The 21325-nt window shown below is 38.7% G+C and overlaps 1 protein-coding gene across 10 annotated transcripts in view; it reads right to left on the bottom strand.

Annotated features, from left to right (window-relative positions):
• PDE4DIP (phosphodiesterase 4D interacting protein) overlaps positions 1-21325 on the bottom strand; it is a 239330-nt gene that overhangs the window by 119819 nt on the left and 98186 nt on the right. For 9 of the 10 annotated variants that reach the window (XM_074188585.1, XM_074188592.1, XM_074188587.1 and 6 more), the window contains 4 exons: positions 15725-15801; positions 13374-13497; positions 12659-12834; positions 10273-10390 (listed from right to left, as the gene is read on the bottom strand). In XM_074188585.1, coding sequence (XP_074044686.1) covers positions 10273-10390; positions 12659-12834; positions 13374-13497; positions 15725-15801 — 495 coding nt within the window. The remainder of the gene's footprint in view (positions 1-10272; positions 10391-12658; positions 12835-13373; positions 13498-15724; positions 15802-21325) is intronic. The other variant, XM_074188586.1, reaches the window with a different exon arrangement.

Genomic DNA, 21325 nt, shown 5'->3' with positions numbered 1-21325 from the left:
ATTTTAAACTGGTTCTGACCCACACCAGGGAGTTTTGCCTGTGGCATGGAATTTAGTACTTCTGATCCATTCAGCTGAATCCATTAATTGACATCTTGTATTCAATCTATTATATTCCATTTATCTGTTTATTTCTAGAAAAAAATGTATCAGAGAATAGAGAATAGTTTCAGATTCAAACTCCTGCCTCTGACCCACTCTGCTTATGTGATTCTGAGCAAAAACAAAAAAAGACATTTTTCTCCCTCAGAACACGAATTATATTAGAGAAATATAGTGATGGAATGACATCACTTGCCTCCCCCTGCCAATTTCCTGTCTTGCTGCCACTTCCCAAACCCCAACCCCACTTTCCTAGCCAGTTATTTGGTCAAGTTAAAATATCCATCAGGATAAGAATGGATCCAGGCAGCAGATTAACATTTTTTTTTAAAAAATTGTTTTCCTATATGAAAAGACCTATAGGCAAATCAAACCTATGACTTTGTTCTTTTTAGCAGCCCTACTCACTCAGGTGACCCAGTGATAGGTGATAGCAGTGTTAGCACTTCTCAAGTCTTTTGTTCCATGGTCCTAGTTCTGGTTCCCATTGTAATATCTCTTGCTAATTTTGTGACTATGCTGACCCTTCTTTCTAAATAATCATCACAAATGAGGGCTAAAAACCCCAGTAACTTCTCCAGTTGTTAATGATCAACCTCCTTTCTCTGATCTCATAGACAGCTCACAGTTCACACAATTGAGTTTTCCTGTAAGTTATTTTAAACAGATGATGAATATCTTTTCCCAAGACGTTATAGTAGAGAAATTGTTTATATTCTTCTGTCTTCCTCAGGATGGGTTGTAGTTAGGGAAGGTAAATGAAAATCCCTCACTCTCCTCCCCTTGGCTCTAGTATCCACTGTGTTTATGTGTGATGACATGGGGCATGGCATGGGATGTAGCTAGTCTTTCATGGGATTCCTGAGGGTTTGCATGAAGGTTTCAATTACCTACTTGAATTATATTTACACCACTTTGGAGAACCCGCCATATAACTACTCTACTCAAAATGCTTGCTGTTGAAGAATGAGCTCTTCCAGTCACAGAATCAAAGAGGGAGAAGCAGGAGTTTTTCATTCTGCATGCTTTAGAAGGGTCTCGGTCTCTCTCTCTCTCTCTCTCTCTCTCTCTCTCTCTCTCTCTCTCTCTCTCTCTCTCTCTCTCTCTCTCATGTCAAGTTCTTCTAAAAGAGAAGATAAATGGATGCTGTATCATCAGGTTATGAGGGTACATAGGGTGCTAGCCAGAAGTTCTATCAAAATGAATTGCAAAAGTCTTATGAACTCTTTCCTGGATCTGGGTATGGGGTGAGAAATAGAATAGAATCAGCAGAGTTGTGTCAGGCATTCTTTCAACAGTTATTAAGTGTCTACTGTTATATGCCAAGCACTTTTTGTTGAGTACTGTGTATCTAAAGACAAAAACAGAAACAAACAACAACCAAAAAACCCAATCTCAAAAAAAGTGCACATACCCAAAGAATTTAAATTCTATTAAATTCTATTTAAATTCCACCGGTTCCTTTTCTGCTACTTTATAAATATTCCAGATCTACCCCAGCTTTATTAAAACAACAACAATCCTTCATGTGACATCATTCTTTCAAGTTACTCCTCTTTTTATAACTGAATCCTAAGAAAAATTGTCCACACAAATTGCTTCCTTTTCTCCTACTTTCATTCCTCAACTCCCTATTATGTGCTTTAATCCCTCATTCTTTCACTGACTCTACTTTCTCCAAGGTTACCAATGATCTCTCAATGGTCAAATCTAGTGGCCTTTTCTCATTTCTTTTCCTCCTTTATCTCTCTGGAGTCCTTCCTTCCTTCTAGCATTCTTTCTTCCCTAGGTTTTGATAACATGGCTCGGTTGGGGTTCTTGTTATCTTTTTGGCCAATCCTACTCAGCTTCTTTTGCAGGATCTTTGTTCATGTCCTGCACTTAGGTGTGAGTGTATCCCAGGCTTCTAGTCTGGATCCTCTTTTCTTCTTTCCTCATCATCTCTCTTACTGATTTCATCAATTCCCACTGGTTTCAGTTCATCTCTCTAAACCCTCATTTCAACACATTCAGCCTTAGTATCTCTTCTAAGTTTCCGTCTTCATCAACAATTACCTACTGGCTGTTCTATAGGCATTTTAAATATATCCAAAACAGAAGAACTGAACTTTCTCTTCCACATCCTCTCCTCTTCCTAATATTTTCTTTTTTTTAATTTATTTTTTATTCTCATTTTGTATAAATGTTTTTTACATTAATAAAATATTCTTGCTTACAAATAAACAAAATACCCCTCCCCCCATGAATATAGATAGATTTGCTTGGGCGAAAAAAGTACAGGGAAGAGAAAAAAATTAAAATTAAAAAAATAGTAATAATTGTAGGTATGGCCAGGTGGCGCAATGGATGAAGCACCAGCCCTGGAGCCACGAGCACCAGAGTCCATATCCAGCCTCGTAAACCCAATAATCACCCAGCCATGTGACATGCAAGCCACCCGATCCCCACTGCCCTGCAAAAACCAAAAAGAAGAAAAAAAAAGACCTAAAATAAAATAAAATAGTAATAATAGTAGGGGTGGCTGGGTGGCAGACAGAGCATTGGCCCTTGAGCCAGGAGCACCTGAGTCCGAATCTGGCCCCAGACACCCAAAGATCATCCTGCTATGTGGCCCCAGGCAGGCCACCCAGCCCCACTTGCCCTGCACCCTCCCCCAAATAATAATAACAAAAAATGTGCTTCAGTCTTTGTTCTAACACCAACAACTCTGTCATGGGGGGATCACATTCTTTATGATAAATCCATCACAAAAGTTACTTCCTTATTTTTCCACCGTTGCCATTGCTGATCGCAACTCCTTCCTTTCTTATTTCTCCACTACCATGTACTGTATTTTCTCTCTCCTTTCACTCTGACTCTGCTGTAGGGTCGCTGAGTGGCACAGTGGACAGATCCCTGGTCCTGGGGCCAAGAAGCCCTGAGCCCCCATACCACCCCTGAGGCCCAGAATCCACCTGGCCCTATGGTCCTGGGCAGGCCATCCAATCCCAGCCCCTTGCAAGAAGTAAAAAAAGAAAATGTGTTATATCTGACCACTCTCCCCCCATGGTCCATCCTCTCCTCCTTTATTCATATCTCCACCCCTTCCCCCTGCTCTCCCCTCCTTCTTACTCTAGATGTGTATACCCCATTGAGTATATATATGCTATTTCCACACCTAGCCATCTCTGATGGGAGCAAAGGTTCCCTCATTCCCCCTTGCCTTCCCCCTTCCATATCATTGCAATAGCTCATTGTAATAAAAAAAATCTTATTATGTGGAATATCTTGGACTATTCCCCCTCTCCTTTTTCTTTCTCCCATTCCATTTCCCTTTTTTTTCCTATTGATTCCATTTTTACACCATATTTTATCTTTGAATTCAGCTTTCTCCTGTGCTTCCACTATAAAAGCTTCCTCTACCTGCTCTATTAACTGAAATGGTTCATATGAATATTATCAGTATCATTTTTCTATACATGCAGTTCATCCTCATTAAGTCCCTCATATTTCCCCCCCTCTCCTCCAATCTCTGTGCTTCACCTGAGTCCTGTATCTGAAGATCAAACCTTCTGTTCAGCTCTGGCCATTCCAAAAGGAACATTTGAAATTCCCCTGGTTCATTGAAAGTCCATCTTTTTCCCTGGAAGAGGACATTCAGCCTTGCTGGGTGGTTCATTCTTGGCTGCATTCTAAGCTCTTTTGCCTTCCGGTATATTGTATTCCAAGCCCTATGAGCTTCCAATGTAGCTGCTGCTAAGTCCTGTGTGATCCTGACTGCAGCTCCACGATATTTGAACTGGCTGCTTGTGATATTTTCTCTTTGACTTGGGAGTTCTGGAACTTGGCTATAATATTCCTGGGGGTTGGTTTTTTGGGATCTCTTTCTCAGGGGGATCGGTGGATTCTCTCCATTTCTATTTTGCCCTCTACTTCTAGAATATCAGGGCAATTTTCCTGTAGTAATTCTTTGAAAATGATGTCAAGGCTCTTTTCCTGATCATGACTTTCAGGTATTCCAATAATTTTTAAATTATCTTTCCTAAGTCTGTTTTCCATATCAGTTATTTTTTCAATGAAATATTTCACATTTTCTTCTAATTTTTCATTTTTTTGGTTTTGAAGTATTGATTCCTGATTTCTGTTAAATTCATCAATCTCCCTGAATTCTATTCTTTGTCTGAAGGATTTGTTCTCCTCAGAGAGTTTTCTTATCTCTTTTTTCCATCTGGCCAATTTTGCTTTTTAAAGCATTCTTCTCCTCAATAACTTTTTGAACTGTTTTATCCATCTGACCTAAGCTGGTTTTTAGCATGCTATTTTCTTCAGCATTTTTTTTGGATTTCCTTGACTAATCTGCTGACTTCATTTTCATGTTTTTCCTGCATCTCTCTCCTTTCTTTTCCCAGTTTTTCTTCCAACTCTCTCATTTGATTTTTCAAAGTCTTTTTTGAGCTCTGTCATAGCCTCAGCCCAATTTCTGTTTTTCTTGGAGTCTTTAGATGCAGGAGCTTGTGCTTCCTCATCTTCAGACTGAGTATTTTGATCCTTCTTGGGCTCATTTGCAAAATATTTCTCAATGGTCTTCCTCTTGTTTCTTTGCTTGTTCATTTTCCCAGCCTAAGCCTGTTTTGGGGGTGCTTCCTGAGCTTTTGGGGCACTCCCACAAGGGTCTCAGTGTGTGAGGCTCTGTCCTCCCTCCTGGTCTGTGAATAACCATATGCGCCCCCCTCTGCCATGGGGCTGAGGTGGGGGGGCCCCTGCTGTTCTATGGGGGGGCCTAGACTGGGATCAGGATCTGAATGTGGTCAGAGCCCCAGAGACTTGTTCCAGGGGCAAAGGACAGAGCTCTGCCCTTCCTAATATTTTCTACTCTTGTTAATAGCACTGCCATCCTTCTACTTGATCAGATTTCCAACCTAATCATTATTTATTTCCAAATGGCAGCCACATTTTGTTAAGTCTACTTCCACAAAGCCAGAGAAGCCACAAAGTCACAGAATCTGAGACCTAGAAGGGACCTCCGAGGCCCTTCATCCAATTCAAACTAAATACCCTTTCCTCCTGACACTTAACCAACAAATAATCATCCAAGTCTTTCTTGAAGATCTACAGTAAAGGAAAATCTACTGCATCTGAAGGTGGCCCTTCCCATTGGAACAATTCTATGGGAAGGGAAGAGAATAGGCATTTATTAATCACGGGTACTATGTGTCAGGCACTGAGCTTTGCAAATATGATCTCATTAGATCCTTGAAACAATCTTATGAATTTAGAAAGGGCTTTATTTTTGTATCCCAGGACTTTAAACACTGTGATATCAAAAGGTCTCCTTTAATATAACACTGGGATATTAATATAAACAAAGATGTTGCCTTTATCAATATCCTTTACTATGACATTGGAATATTAATATAAATATATACAATTTTATTATACAATTATATAATAAGATATTGGACTATAAATATAAAATATTAGGAATGTTAAGTACATAGTAGGTGCTTAATAAATGTTTGCTGAATGAATGAGGTCTCAGTCTACAATAATCATTGTAAACTCCCTTTCTTATTTTGTTAATATTCTTACGGAATTTCCGAGTGACTTGACTCACTGAATCTCCCAATGTGCACCAATAAATAGAGCTCCCTCCACAAGAGGTCCCCACTCTATCAAGCAAGATGAATATTAACAGAGCCAATGACCAACACCCACAATTCTCGACAGGGCACAGGGATTCAGACACTGGACACCAAACTGATGGATTGTGGTTACTGCTGGTGTCACCCAAATTCTGTGCAGCAGACCAACAGCTGGAGTAGTCCAACCATATTAAAACCAACTAATAGGGTAGGGCAGGGAATGATTACTCCGAGATGAGGAGCAGCAGGAAGACAATCCTCTTGATGAAGATTTATGGCAATGCCAGCAGGAGTCATTAGGGTATTTTCAGAATGGTGCTCTTTGATATGCCCCACCCTTCCTGCCATCTGTCTCCAGGTCATAATCGGGGCCATCAGTCACTCATACCCACTAGGTGTTGTCCTTGAAGGTTCAGCCCCTGAGCTCTGACAAGGAAGATTCAAGAACCTCTCAAATGCAGTATGATCAGGTAGGGCCATCTATTCCTTTATGCCCAGAGCTTATTTTTTGATATATTCCATGTATTCATTTAATGACCAGAATGTATTATTTTAGACTATAGAGCAGAGAGACAGCTTCAATGTCAGGAAGACCTAGATTTATGATCCACCTCGGATGCATTCTGGCACTGTGACCCTGGGTAACCTTACCTAATCCCTCAACATGCCCCCAGGTATCTCTCTGAGATGAATGCTCTGTCCAGGTAGCTAGATGGTGATGGACAGAATACTAGACCAGGAATCAGGAAGATGAGTTCAAATCCAAGCTAGTCAGACACTTGCTAGCTGTTACTTCTACCCTATTGGATGGTTTCCTAATCTATAAATTGAGGATAATAACAGCATGTAGCCCCCACCCCAAGACCCCTCATGAGGATCAAATTGAAAAGCACTATAGAAATTTTAGCTATTCCTGCTGCTGCTACTACTACTATTACTTCTGCTGCTACTACTATTGCTACTATTGCTGCTTTTACTGCTGCTAATTCTTCTTCCTCCTCCTGCTGCTACTCCTCCTATTGCTGCTTCTACTCTTACTTCTGCTGCTTCCACTACTACTATTCTTATTACTACTATTGCTATTATTGCTACTTCTCTTCCTCCTCCTACTGCTACTGCTACTCTAGCTGCTGCTACCGCTACTTCTGCTGCTACCACATTACAATGATTATTCCTACTACTGTTACTGCTGCTATTTCTGCAACTTTTCTTCCTCCTGCTACTGCTACTACTATAGCTGCTGCTACTGCTACTTCTGCTGCTACCATTACTACTATTCCTACTTCTATTACTATTTCTGCTGCTACTGCCTCTGCTCCTGCTGCTGCTGCTGCTACTCTTCTTCCTCCTGCTATTGCTACTATTCCTGCTGTACCACTACCACTATTACTACTACTACTGTTAATGCTACTGCTACTGTAACTACTGCTACCTGCTGCTACTCCTCTGCCTCCTCCTACTGTTACTACTACTACTACTGCTGCTGCTGCTGCTGCTGCTGCTGCTACTTCTGCAGCTACTACTACTACTATGACTACTACGACCATTCCTACTCCTATTCCTGCTAACACTATAAGGAGATTGATGGTAAAGAGCAGGAAGAGTCATCAAGTAAGACTAAAAATGACTGATCTCTATTAATAGAGTTGTACTATCTATGTGCCAAAGAAGATATAATGCTGGATCTGGTATTCAAAAAGACCTGAGTTCAAATCCAGCCTAAGAAATTTACTGACTAGGAAATTTCTCCCTGGACAAGTCATTTAACCTCTGTTTGCTTCAGTTTCTTCATCTGTAAAATGGGAAAAATAAAAGCACATATTTCCCAGGGATGTTGTGAGGATCAAAAAAAAAAAAGATAATGTATTGAGCACTTTTGCTTAGTACTATACCTACCACCATACTATCTAATATATCTAATATAGTAAGCTCTAAATAAATAGTAGTAGTAGTAGTAGTAGTAGTAGTAGTAGTAGTAGTAGTAGTAGTACTCTCTAGACATCTAGGTGTAGATAATACTGGTCCTAGAGTCAGAAAGAACTGAGTTCAACTCCAGTTTACTGGCTATGTGACCCTGAACAAGATCATTGACTGTCTCAGTTTCCTTATCTGTAAATGAGGATAATAAAAGCACTTACCTACCAGGATTGTTGTGAAAATAAAAGAGAAATTTTAAAAGTATCATGGAAATCTTAAAGAACCCCAAATGCAGGGTTAATATTAAGGGCTGACTATGAATGGCAGTAAAGATACTATCTGCTCTAGTAGAGGGAGCTCATTAAAACAATTAAATCACAGGTTCAAGGGGGAAAAAATTAGATGGTAAAGGAGAATCACTTTTCAACCCTTTGTTTTTCATTCAAAAGAATGACTGATTTAAAAGACCCTGATTTTCTTACTTTTGTTGGAAATATTAAAGCTGGGTCCTAATTAGTACAAATAATGAATTCCCTTGAAGTGGTCACTAGATTCAAATGCACTCCACACATTTCCATAGCACTGAAACCAATTTCCATATTTAGGCAATTATATCTTTGAATTATACTAATTCTAGTCTGATTCGGTCAATTTATTATTTGCACATTTTAGGACCTATTTTTGTACTTCAGTTAAATCCTCTTCCAATGCTATGGAGTTGCCCTAAGTTTCTGAAAGCTAGATCTTCAGACTACTAGGAGCTAAGAATGTTTTGAATCTGGGTCCTGAAAATAGATTGTGTTTATTGTCTGATGACCAATCTAATTAACTTTGGGGGGTTCATCCCTAGAAGGTTGGCTGCAGGGGTAGCTAGGTAGCAAAGTGGCTAGAGTACTGGCCCTGGAATCAGGACGACCTAAGTTCAAATCTAGCCTCAGACACTTAATAATTACCCCGCTATATGAGCTTGGGCAAGTCACTTAATCCCATTGTCTTGCAAAAATAAAAAATAAAAAGGTTGATTGCTAAGTTATGGATTTTTGGTGCCCCCAAAATTCATGAAGACTATCTATTAAGTAGGGGAGGGGTTGTAACACATTTTGCATACACCTATACATACACACATACATTTATTTCTTGTTGGCGTATTTTAAAAATACATATACATATATATGCTATCTCTTCTGTTTCTTGATCATCTTCCCCCTCCTGGCTTCCTTGAAGTTCCAGTTAAAATCCTACCTTCTACAGGAAACCTTTCCCAACCCCACTTCATTCTTGTACCTGCCCTCTGTTGATAATTTCCAGTTTATTCTGTATCTTTTTTGGTACAGAGTTATTTGCTTGTTGTCCCCCCCCATGTTGTCCCCATGATCTTTCTTTGTATCCCCAAATCTTGGCACAGTTAATAAATACTTATTAACTGACTACCATACATTCTTGTGTATGAATAGTCTTGCAAATGCTCATACATGATGTCTTCCCTGATAGAATGTGAGTTCCATGAGGGCAGGGACTACTTCACTTTTGTATTTGTATCTCCAATGCCTAATCTAGTGCCTCAAATAAAGTAGGTATACTTGCTGGTTGATTGTGTTCATAGATGGGGGAAATGCCAATCTATTGAAGTTAGGGATTTTTCAAAGGCTGGACCTTTGAAAAAGCATTTTAAATACTGAAACATGCATTTTAGCATTTACCAAAACCAAGGAATGAATATGCATCAAATCTGTAAGAATGTGTATATATATATATATAATTATTAGAATGATTTTTAATCAAGTGCCAAAATTTATCAACCTAAATGAGTGTTCCCTTCCACTTATTCCAGTGAAGCTACCATTGCTCAGAACAATGAGAGAACTTTCCTTAAGAATTCCCTTCACAGCTAGATGGCACAATGAATAGAGCACCTGCTCTGGAGTTAGAGGGACCTAAGTTCAAATCAGACCTCAGACACTTAATAATTACCTAGCTGTGTGACCTTGGGCTTAACCCCATTGCCTTGCACCAAAAAAAATAACCAACCTGCCTTCATGCCAGCAATTCTTTGTATGGCATTAGATAGACATATCTTCAATACCTCCAATGTCTTGAGGTCAGTAAAACTTTTATTCTTTTCTTTTTTGCTCTGCCTTTGCCTACTTTCATACAAGTCTCATATATCTATAAACATATCTATTTCCTACCTGTATGACTTCAGGAAAATCACTTGCCCTCTCTTGCTTAAAGTTTCCTCATCTGTAAAATGAAGGGTTTGTACTAAATAACTTTATAACTCCCTTCTGACAGAGCATCTCACAACTGTCAGTGGTATGATGTCAAAGACATGACTGTCAATGTCAATTGAGCAGAGATATAATCTAGAATTCAGTGAAAAAAATTACTCCTCAGTTTATTCAAATTAAGTATCTCATTTGTGGGGAGTACAAACCTTCCTCTGCTACTTTTCCTCCATGCTTCCTATAAATAATAATTGACCCAATTCAACTTCAACAAAGTATAAAGGAAGGTTTCCCAGATAGTATAACTAGACTGTTGACTGCCCAGACAACAAATGGTCCCGTTGACCAGGAACTGGGGTTGAGGAAATGATGAAGATGATCTCCCCGGCAGGCAACCTGAGTCTTACCTGGATGTCCATGCCCTTGTGTTCTTCCAAATGCTGCAATAGTTCTTGCTTCTCTCTGGACAGCTGTTCAACAAGCTTCTCCTGGGCAGCAAGGCGTTCGCTCAACTCATCAATCCTTCTGGAATAAGGAAAAAAATCAGTCATGATAAAACTTTGATTTAAAGCAAACTCAAAAGACAGAACAAACTAAACTGGCTAGTAAAAAGAGCACTGGACTGGGGAGGGTATTGGGAAGGACTAGTTTTATCCTGTTTCTGCTGCTATCTAGCTCTGTGGCTTGAGGCAAGTCATAAAACATTTTTAAATGATTTTCCTCAGTTGGAATCATAGGCTATTAGAGCTGAAAGAATCTGATTAATCAGTCAAAAAATAAACATTTATTAATTTATTGATTGATATTAAGCATCTACTATGCACAAGAAACTGCTAAGTTATGGGGGGGAAGAAAAAAAGACAGTACCTACACTCAAGGAACTTGCATGGAGACAATAAGCAAAACAATCTGTACAAACAATTATAGACAGGATAAATAGGAAGTAAATAAGAGGCCATCTGGTCCTAATAATAATAGCTAACCTTGCTACTGAGTTGATGTTTAATGAATGCTAGTTGACTTTATGGCTTGCAAAATCTTTACATAATGTTATCTCTCTTGACTTTCTATCAGAATGAGAAATTTCTGAAGAGCAAGGACTGTCTCTGCTTTTCTATTTGTATCTCCAAATCTGCATAAATCCAGTGCTTTGTGCATAGTAAGCACCTATATTAATAGGTGAGGTTGGAACCACCCTACTTTAGCTCTGATGCCTTTGTCACTGTTGGTTGCATTAATTCAAACAACCTGAATGAGACCCATGGAAAGTCCTTGAATCAATCAAAGCCATTGTATGAAACTGGATGTGTTCTTTCCCTATTCCCTCCTTCTCCTCAATCAAATTGTATAAAAGAAAGAAATAATCGTAGAACTAATAGGTTGAAGCAAACCTGGCATTTCCAGTGCTCTCTTGAGGAGAAAATAGATGGTTGAACTATGAGAGAGAAGAATCTATGAAGGGCAGACATTGTCTCAAAAGGCAACTCAGATTTAGAGGACCCAGGCTGAGAGAAGTTCCAAGAAAATGTTAGCTCTTTCCTCAGCTTCCCTTGCTCATCCACAGACATTAGAATGTGGGCTGCTGTTTCATTACCAAAACACTCAACATGCTGGCTCTTGTCCCAACCACAGAGGATAGGAATTAACTAGAAGCAGATATAAAGGTAAGCTAACCTCTGCCCTAATTGTTAGAAAATTTTGTACCTGGAGGCTCCTAAAATTGAAGAAGAGAGATCCAAGTAGATCTTAAGGGCTATTATGCTGTTCCTTAAGCTTAAAACAAGATAATTGCTGTCATGGTGTGTTAGACATTCATTATTCTTCACAACACTGTTGTCTCCATTTTACAGATGGGGAAACCAATATCACCCAGTGTGAGATGATGTGTCCAGGGTAAAATGGCTACTAATCACTGTGGCAGGATTCCATTTCAGATCTTTCTGTCCGGTGATCTAATATGCCACACTTTACCCATACCTTTCATTTTATAGAGGCCCAAAGAGGGAATGACTTCTCCAGGGTAGTCAATAGCAAGATCTGGGATCAGAATTCAGATCTCTAACACCAAGTCCGGTTCCCTCTTTTGATTCTACTTGCTGCTGTCTATAAAATGGGGATTGAGATACTTTCCTTTTTTACTTTATGTTTGTTTTGATGATGAAATAAGATCATGAAAATAAAACCATTTAAAAAAACTGAAAAAAGAGAGAGTGAGATGTAAAATATAATGCTCATACTTACTCCTCATCATCCTGGGTCTAGATAAGCTAGTTTTTAGACTTCCCTCTCCTCTGATCAAGTCCATACTAGCCATTGGAAGTGATCAAAGCTTTAATCTTGTGATTTTCTGACATTTAAAAAATCTTAGCTATGAAAAATAGCAAATCCTAGAATATTTAAGTTGATGACACTATGAAAGAATTGGGAGACTGGTATTGATATGTCACTACAAGCTCCAAATTACTTGAGGTTCATCTTCTGGACCTCCTGGTGCTCTGTTTTATTTTTTATTTTTTTAGGTTTTTGCTAGGCAATGGGGTTAAGTGGCTTGCCCAAGACCACACAGCTAGGTAATTATTAAGTGTCTGAGACCAGACCTGAACCCAAGCACTCCTGACTCCAGGGTCAGTGCTTTATCCACTGTGCCACCTAGCCGCCCCCTAGTGCCCTGTTTTAGAACCATTTTGACCTCCTAAAGTCTCCTTTGTGTCAGAGATAGTGCAATGATGTTCTGGCATCAATAAGAAATTGAAAAGCGAGAGAGTAAGTCAAAGAATAGCCCACGTAACCTACCTGTCTCTCTGGGCCAGGGCAATGCAGTTCTTATTATCCTGACCCTTAATTCCTGATATGTCCTCCCCATCCTTGGTGACCTCCTTCAGTTTCTCAGTTAATTCCAGATTGCATTCTTTCTCAGCCTCCACCAGTGCTGCCATTCTCTCAGCCTCGATCTTTGCAAGCTTGGTCTCCTGGATAGAGAAGAAACACTTGAGATCTCACAGGTTTATAATATCACATTTCATGATAATATTATATGAAAATATCAAATATGGATCAATATTTTATATAATAATCATAATAGTTCAATTTAATAATAATAAATATAACGAATTTTATATAATATTTTTATGTACAAAGCAATATGCTATATGATTTTTAAATATTATCTCATTATTATCATTCCCTTTTTCCATAAGAGGAAACTGAGGCAAACTGAGGTTAATTGACTTGGCCAGGGTCATACAACTAATAAGTGTCTGAATTTGGATTTTCAATTCAGGTCTCCCTGACTCCAGGTCTGGTGCTTTATCCACTATACCAATTTCCTGCCTCACTGTATGTAAAAATATATCACATGTTCTCATGTTTATTGAACTATGTGGTTTAGAAATAGAAATTATCTATACTCGCTTCACCAGAACTCTGCAGGGATGAGTATTGAACGCAAGATTATTCCCGTTCTACAGTTAGGAATCAGAAGGTTTAAGGAAGAAATTTGGATGTTTACCTCTTGTAAAAGTTGGATCTTGTTCTCCAGCAGCTCATACACATGCTCAGTTTCTTGCTGCCTCTCTTCATAATGGCGCCGGAGCTCCGTTTCATTATGGCTATTCAGATTCTCTGTTGCTGCCCTGCAAGGACAAAACATCAACTAAGCAACTCTCCTCATTTTTCACTCGACTGTATTTTAGCAGTTATCTAACTTTCCTACCATACCTGCAATGTCAAGTATTTTCCCAGTCTTCCCATTCCCCTTTATCCATTTCCTTCTGTATGTTGTCTCCTTTCCTCCTTCCCCCATTAGATTATAAGCTCCTTGAGAGTAGAGCTGTAGGGCTTTTTTTAGTTGTTTTTAATTTATATCCCCAGTGCTTAGCATACTGCCTTGCACCTAGGGCTTAATATATGTTGGTTGTTGTTATTGTGTCCCCTTTATTCTCCAAGAGAACCGTGTCGTCAGGGAGGTGATGCTATGACATACAAGTGAATTAGATTTAAATGAGAGAGGGCAAAATCATCAGCCTCACTTCATCCTCCAGAGTCATTCAGGTGCAGTGACCAGATAGGGATCAAAATGACTGAAGATGGTCCCAGATACGATGGGCTGATACACTGACATACATTAGTGTTATGGGGGGGAATAGTAGGTGAAGACATCAAGGGCCCTTGTAACTTCAAGTCATTTGGAGCAGGAGGAGATAGACTTCTCATGGATCTTTAATAGGGAAAGCATGTCAAAGAGTGAACTTCTTTCCAATCCCCTCTCTGATATTATTTAAGAAACTCAGTATACTTGGTGTTTTTTTAATTAAATCCTGTGGATTATTAGTCTCCCCCAAAATTTCACTGTTACTACAGATTCAAGAAATTGGAAAGGGAGCCTTTCAGAAAATATGGAGGAAAGCCTACCCAATTCACAACTTTCTACCCCTTGAATCTTCCTTTTTGTTGCCTTCTAACCCAAACCTCTCTTGTATGAATTCTCATTGCCTCCCACAGCAGAAGTCAAAAGCAGGCCATCTATAGAAATCTGTGTAGCCCCCTCCCAGAGCTTTGAACAGTTTTCTTTTGGTGGAATGCCAACCATTTTATACAGGAGAGCTCAAGACTTTGGCACAGTCACCCTTCTCTGCTATCCACAGGAATGCCCAGAGGCTCCAGAGTAAGTCAATCAGGTGCCATTGACTTATTTATAGATGGCAGGCAGCTGTCCTTAAACTTAGGGGGATCGGGGAAAGAGAGAAGGAAAGGAAGATGATGGGCATTTTCAGAGCCAAGTGCTGAGTGATTCTTAATGCAGTTTGGCTTTTTCTTTCAAGTTCTTAATCATTCCTGGACTACAATCCATTTCCAGCCATGTCTTCATTTCCAAAGCTATGAAATATTGATTAGAGATGCTGACTCTAGAGAAACTATGTTTCACTTCTGAGGGCTGAATCCAAGGTGACCAGAGGAGACCCTACAGAGATGACCATGCTCAATGCTACTCCAGTCTCATTGAGAAGCTCCTTGGGAGCCTGCTGCCCTCCTTTCCTAGCAACTACCCTCTACTGCAGAGTGGTGGAGGTTTATCCTACTCTCAGGGACCTACTTCACAGTCTCTTTTAGGTTCCCTTGGAAGAGAAGCCCTATTGGGAAGGGAAAAGAAGAAACAAACATTTATTAATCACCTACTGTATTATAGGAACTGTATTAAGTGCTTTACAAATAATATCTCATGAGGGCTGCTAGTTAGAGCAGTGGTCCTGGAGTCTGGAAGACCTGAGTTCAAATCCAACCTCAGACACTTAATAATTACCCAGCTGTGTGACTTTAGGCAAGTCACTTAACTTCATTGCCTTGCAAAAACAAAATAAAATAAATATTATATCATTTAATTCTTACAAGAACCCTGGAGGTAGATGCAACTATTATCTTCATTTTACAAAAAAAAAAAGGGGGGGGGTTAAGGCCCAGGACTGAAGTCAAGAAGACTCAATTCCCTGAGTTCAAATCTGGCCTTTGCTAACTATGTGACCCTGGACAAGTCACTTTATATTGTTTGCCTCAATTTCCTCATCTGTCCAATGAACTGGAAAAGGAAATGGCAAGCCATTCCAACATCGTTGCCAAGAAAACCTCAAATGGGCTCATAAAAAGTTTGACACAAATGAAAAAAGACTGAACAAGAATATTTTTACAAATGAGAAAATTAAGACAATAGTCAAACAACTGGTTAATGTCTGAGGCTGAATCTGAAATCAGATTTACTTGACTGCTTTCTGAGTGTGCTAATCTCTTTTGGGGATAGAAGTCTAGAGTTGAGGTCCAAAGGAATACCTGAGACCCCTCAAGAGACAAAACTGAGAGGGGGCTCACCATGTTTTATCAAGGTCTTGCTGCTTTTCCTGGATTTCCCTCTTCAGGCTCTCTACTTCCACCTTCAGTTCGATGTTCTGAAAAGAGCACAGATGTTAGTCATTGCTCAGTGCTTAGAAATCCCCATTATCTCTATTAACAGTCACTGCAGCCTCATGTCCAATTTCTAGTCCTAGAATCAAGCTCCCTACAAACCCTGCTTTTATATAGGGCCTCTTGGCTTCTCCACAACCTGATTCTCATTGGACAAAACTTCTGCAAAAAGAGTTATATATTTTTAGTGAACTAGGAGATATTGATACCTTAAAGTTATCAAGAGTAGAGTATATCCTGCAGAAGAGACAGTACCTGGTCAACCAATCTTCTCTGGCTGAAATTCTTCACACTTAGCTAGGCTGGTCCTTAGAAGCAATGTGGAAAGAGGATTGGATTCAGAGAACCAAAATGGAAATCCTGCTTCTACCACTACCTGTGACCACTACCCTGTGTGACCATGGGTAAGTCAATAAACTATCTGGGACTCAGTTGTGTCAACTGATGCCCAGTCCCTTTATATGCCTTTAGTCCAAATCTCAGTTCAGGAGTAGCTGCCATAGGTCATGTTTCTGTTTCATAAACTCTAAAAAATTCAGGGTTCCTTTCTTGAGCAGTGAAATATCATAATAGTGGTTAATAGAAGACTTGGATCTCTACTTGGGTCAGTTGTCAATATTTTTAAGCAGGCTACTGTCCTTACTAGGTAGGATTCTGTTTAATTTTTAGTATCAGACAAGATTGGGAATACTGAAAATGCCCTTGCCATATGCTTCCTTGATGAGAAGGGGGATAGCAATAATAACAATAATAAAAATGATTACTGTTATTCATATAGAGCTTTGGGGATTGAAAGTGTTTTTTCAAATATATTTTATCTCATTTTGTCCTTACAACAACCCTGTGAGTTATATGCTACGCTGATCTCCGATTTACAAGGGAGAAACTGAGGTACTCAGAGGTTAAGTAACTTGTTCGATATCCTGTAGACAACATGTGTTTGAATTCAGGTTTCCTGACTCTAGAATCTAAGTGATCCACTAGGACACCCAGATGCTATTGTGAGGCTCACATGATATAAAGTATATGAAAGTGCCTTGTAAAAAGACAAACATATATAATACCAGAACAACAAAATCCAGAACAACTTTACTTCACAATTACTTTGATCCTATAGTAAAAATTTTCATAGCAGCATTAAATGGAATTGCAAAAATCTATAAATAGTCTTAGCAACCAACAATAGGGAATTTGATCTGTTAACTTTTTTTTAAATCAGATTTGATTTTATTGGGATAGATACTTTTGATGACCAAAGTCTCTCTATATATGCAGATATATACTTGCTCTGCAATTTTGAGTCTTGCTTATTAGGCACTAAATTGTTAAAAACCTTTCCCAGAGTAGTATAGTCATTATATATTATTTTTCAAGCCAAAATATCCCACCCCAGTCATCATCCTCTTTATATGCTATCTTCCCCTTTATAATTTAAGCTCTTTGAGGACCAATAACATATTTTTGTATTTTTGTTCATGGGGGCATGGCAAATACTTAAAAATGCTTCATTCATTCATTCACTTATTAATTCAGGCCAAACCTCTCTTCTATGTTCACAAAACCCTGCAGGAATAACACTAGATTCTTGATACTTATAATATTGTTACATTAAAATAACTTCCCTTTGTTTTTTTATTATAGCTTAAATCACCTTTTTTATGGACTCAATTAATGACATTTGACAGGATATTAGTATTTTGCAGAATGTCTATAAATAGCATTATATTTTCAGTGAAATGAGAGATCTTGCCACTTAAAGTAATCCTAGAGCAGATCTGTCTGGAGAACAAATAATCACCCCCTAATTTGCCATCTGTATAAATCTGAATTTCCATTTGGGTTCCCTTGGCACAAATATAATAAGTGCCATTTCCTCAAAATCTGGATTGTATTAACTTGACCATGGCCCATAATCAGCACGTTTTTTGAGCATAGACTTACTTTCTTTTAAGAAAGCTCATTTTCAAAATGTGACCTACATTCAAAAATGGCCTATATTCCAGACCAATAATACAGGCATGATTTGCTTAGTCAGATGAGACATTTGTAAGTGTTTAAGACATTGTCTGACTCTTAGTAGGTGCTAGGTAAATACTAGCTACTATTAATAATATTATTGCTATTATTACTACTAATAATAAAATGCACCTGTGGTCAAATCTAGGCTAGCTTTGAGCAATCACAAAGAAGAAGGGAAAAAAGTGCTCTATGTTAGATTAACAGCAAACTTTTAAATGAAATCAGGAGACAATTGTTTCTTTTTTGATCTATTTATTTCCACTATTTCTCTGATAAGTGGGACAGTTCCAGAAAAAACAGATGTCCATTGAACAAATAAATATGATGGACTAAAAATCCACCTATTTCAGCCACATTTTCCCCAAAACCACCAAAGATAAATTATCGTCTCCTTTTCCCAAGGTATCGTGCTTTGTCAATATCATATTACCCTTTCCACAAATAGATGCAGACAGCTGAACACATCCATCAAATATTGCACATAACCATCTAGCAAGACAGTATTTAATATCATGTTTTATTCAGAAAGGAATTAGGGCATTCAAGGTAACCTTTGCTATATTGTTAGGCAATGGTTGTATGTGTTCATGTGAGTCTTAAACACCTCCATTCAGATAGTAGAGAGACCAATGAGCACTAAGGCAAAACTGACTGCGCAATTGCCTTGGTTTAAGAAACTGTCAAAAGAAGATTTAAGTGTGTGTTAGTGAATATGACTACACCCATGTGTGCAAGGACGTGTCTGGGTGTCCACATACAAGTCACAGACGTTCAAGATGGAGGAATTAAACTGGGAACTCATCATCAAGTAGTGAGCTGAGAGATTCTTTTCAGAAAGATTGGAAAATTCTTCTTCCCCCAAATCATGAGATGTAAAAGGAATGTGAGTCAGCAGACATGGGAGAACACAGCCCAAGAGCCACAAAGACCACAGGTTAAGAACAATGCACACAAGCTGGGAAAAAACCTTACAAATCATGTCACTTAGCAACATCCACCTACAGAAACTTGGGAAGATGAAAAATTATTTTTAAAAGGTGTTTTAGATTTTGAAGGAGGAAGCAGAGCACAGTAGAAAGAATCAGAGTTTCTCCAGTCAGAGGATCTGGATTCAAATGCTACTTCTAGTGCTGACTACCAGTGGACCTTGGGAAAGTCACCATTCCTGGAACAAATTTCCTTATCTATAAAATGAAGGGATTAGAGAAGATACCCTCTGAGATCCTTTTTAGTCCTAAATCTATGCCTATGTCTTGTGATATGAAGGCCTAGATTTCTGAGCCTTTGACTTGTCAAATAAAGGTAAATTGCATCCAGAGTCTAGATCTATGAGCCTATGACTTAAGGGATGTAGGTGAATTTCTTCTAGGGTCTCCATTTTGAGGAAAGGTCCAGGCCAGCTATGCTTTGCCACTATGTACCCTCAAAGGTAGTTTATTCTTCCCTACCTCCCCCCAACCTCACTCCACTTGGATTCCCTGTTATGTGTGATTGCCCCTTTAAATACGTCTTTTGTGTTTTGTCTTTCTTGATTAGAATGCTCCTTGAGAACAGAAGCTATGATTCTCCTTGTACTTGAATATCCAATAGTACTTAATAACTATTTGTTACTGCTTGCACTATTTTCAAATGAATAGTGCCACCAAATCTGGGGATCTGGACATTCAATATTGTTAGGGAGGGGTGAGGAGGGAAATACTGATGGATGGTCCACATGTTCTACTTTTATCCATGAAAATTAAGAAAACTACAAGAAGAGTACCCGCAAGAGATTTACAAGAGAATTGAACAAGAGTGGCGTTAAGATATGGGGGTCTGGCTTGCAATCTGCAGCTCTGGAGGAAACACATCATGAGAGCAGAGGTCTATCAGAGTCCTTAACTTATCTGTGCAAAGTCTCCTAGATTCATGGACTATTTAAGTTGGAAGTCACATTAGATGTCATCTACTCCAATCCCTTCCTAAAGCATCAACACTTCCTATAGCATCTTTGACAATGGTCATTGAATAATGGTAAACTCAAAGTAGTCCATTCTATTTGGGAGCAGTTCTAATTAGTCAGGAAGAATCTATGTTGAGTCCAAATTTGAATAATTTCTATTCATTCTGTCCTTGAGAACCATTCTGACTAAATCTAATTTTTCTGCCTTACAACAAGCCTGAAAACAGTTGAAGATGGTACTTTAAAGAAGACTGAGATTTATAGAAAAAAAAAAAAAAGAAAGCACTAGATCTCCCTGAACCAAACTATACCAAAAGTCTAATCCTTGGGCCCATCACGTGATAGAAACTTCACTTTAAAAAGGAAAATTTAAAAAGGCAGGGAATCTTACATTTTACTCACTCTTACCTGATATAAACACTTGATAATGCAATGGAGAAATAAAAATAATTGAGTGACTTGGCCAAGGAATCATAAAGTTTTAGGGAAGATCAGACCTCTCTGACTATGGTTCTCAAAAGTGGGTATTGGCTTCTATTTCAACATTTCCATCCCATCAATAACTGCCTGTCTTTACATGGTTAAATATGCCCAGGATGATGAATTCGAGAAAATGTGCTGAGCTAGTACAAGAACTCAGCCACAATCTGATTTGGGATGACTGATATTCCCAGTCACAATTATGCATTAAAAAATATTTACATGTCATAATGTGGAAAGAATTCCTGCCTTTAAATGGCTATAGGAGGGTTTGAAGTAGAGGTGGTTTGGATGACCTTCCCCCTCCTTCTCCTCTCTATACCACCCATCCCACCCTTTCCACCAGTCACACCATCCAATCCAACAACCTCTCTCAGAGCTTGGGGAACACTTAGAAGAAATAAAGGCATCAAGGGGGAGCAGGAAGAGAGGGGAAGGAAAGGCAGCATTCATTCTTTATAGTCCTTAAATTGTTTTCAGAAATCAGAGAGATCACAGAGCCAAGACTAAGAATTTCTGTAGGTTTAAATACTGCCTTTCCTCTAAATATATTTACAATTGCTGAATTCTGTGTGTTTTCATCAAAACATTTGAATGTTTACTGAAATGTATTAAAATATATTCAGCACAGCATTGGGTACATTGACAGCACCAAATGAGTACTTTCTAACCAAAAGGAACAGAATTTTCAGATGTTAAAATTATGTACATTTATGTATAAAAGATAATATTAATATAGTAAGTGGTGCATCACTATAGGGGCCATGCCAGCAAGGATACAGAGAACTCCACCCATACTTTATAGGCATCACCAAGGCTACCTTAAAAAATATCTCTTCTTTTAGGCAATCACAAGTTACACTCTAGGTGTCTGCCTATCTTGTCTACTTCTAATCCCAGCTCTGGCCACAAGGTTAATGAATCCTACATAAGATTATCAGAGAAGCCCTACCTCCACAAAACAAGACACAGAATTTGATAATCTACTAACTACAAGGGTCAAAGCAATTCCAGCCTCATCACATTGACATGCAAGTGTATTCAATTCCATATTCAGTTAAATTCTC

The sequence above is a fragment of the Macrotis lagotis genome, chromosome 5, assembly GCF_037893015.1.
Source record: "Macrotis lagotis isolate mMagLag1 chromosome 5, bilby.v1.9.chrom.fasta, whole genome shotgun sequence".
In the NCBI taxonomy this organism is placed as follows: domain Eukaryota; kingdom Metazoa; phylum Chordata; class Mammalia; order Peramelemorphia; family Peramelidae; genus Macrotis; species Macrotis lagotis.
The sequence above is the reverse complement of the archived record's forward strand: the minus strand, read 5'-3'. Positions and strand labels throughout refer to the sequence as shown.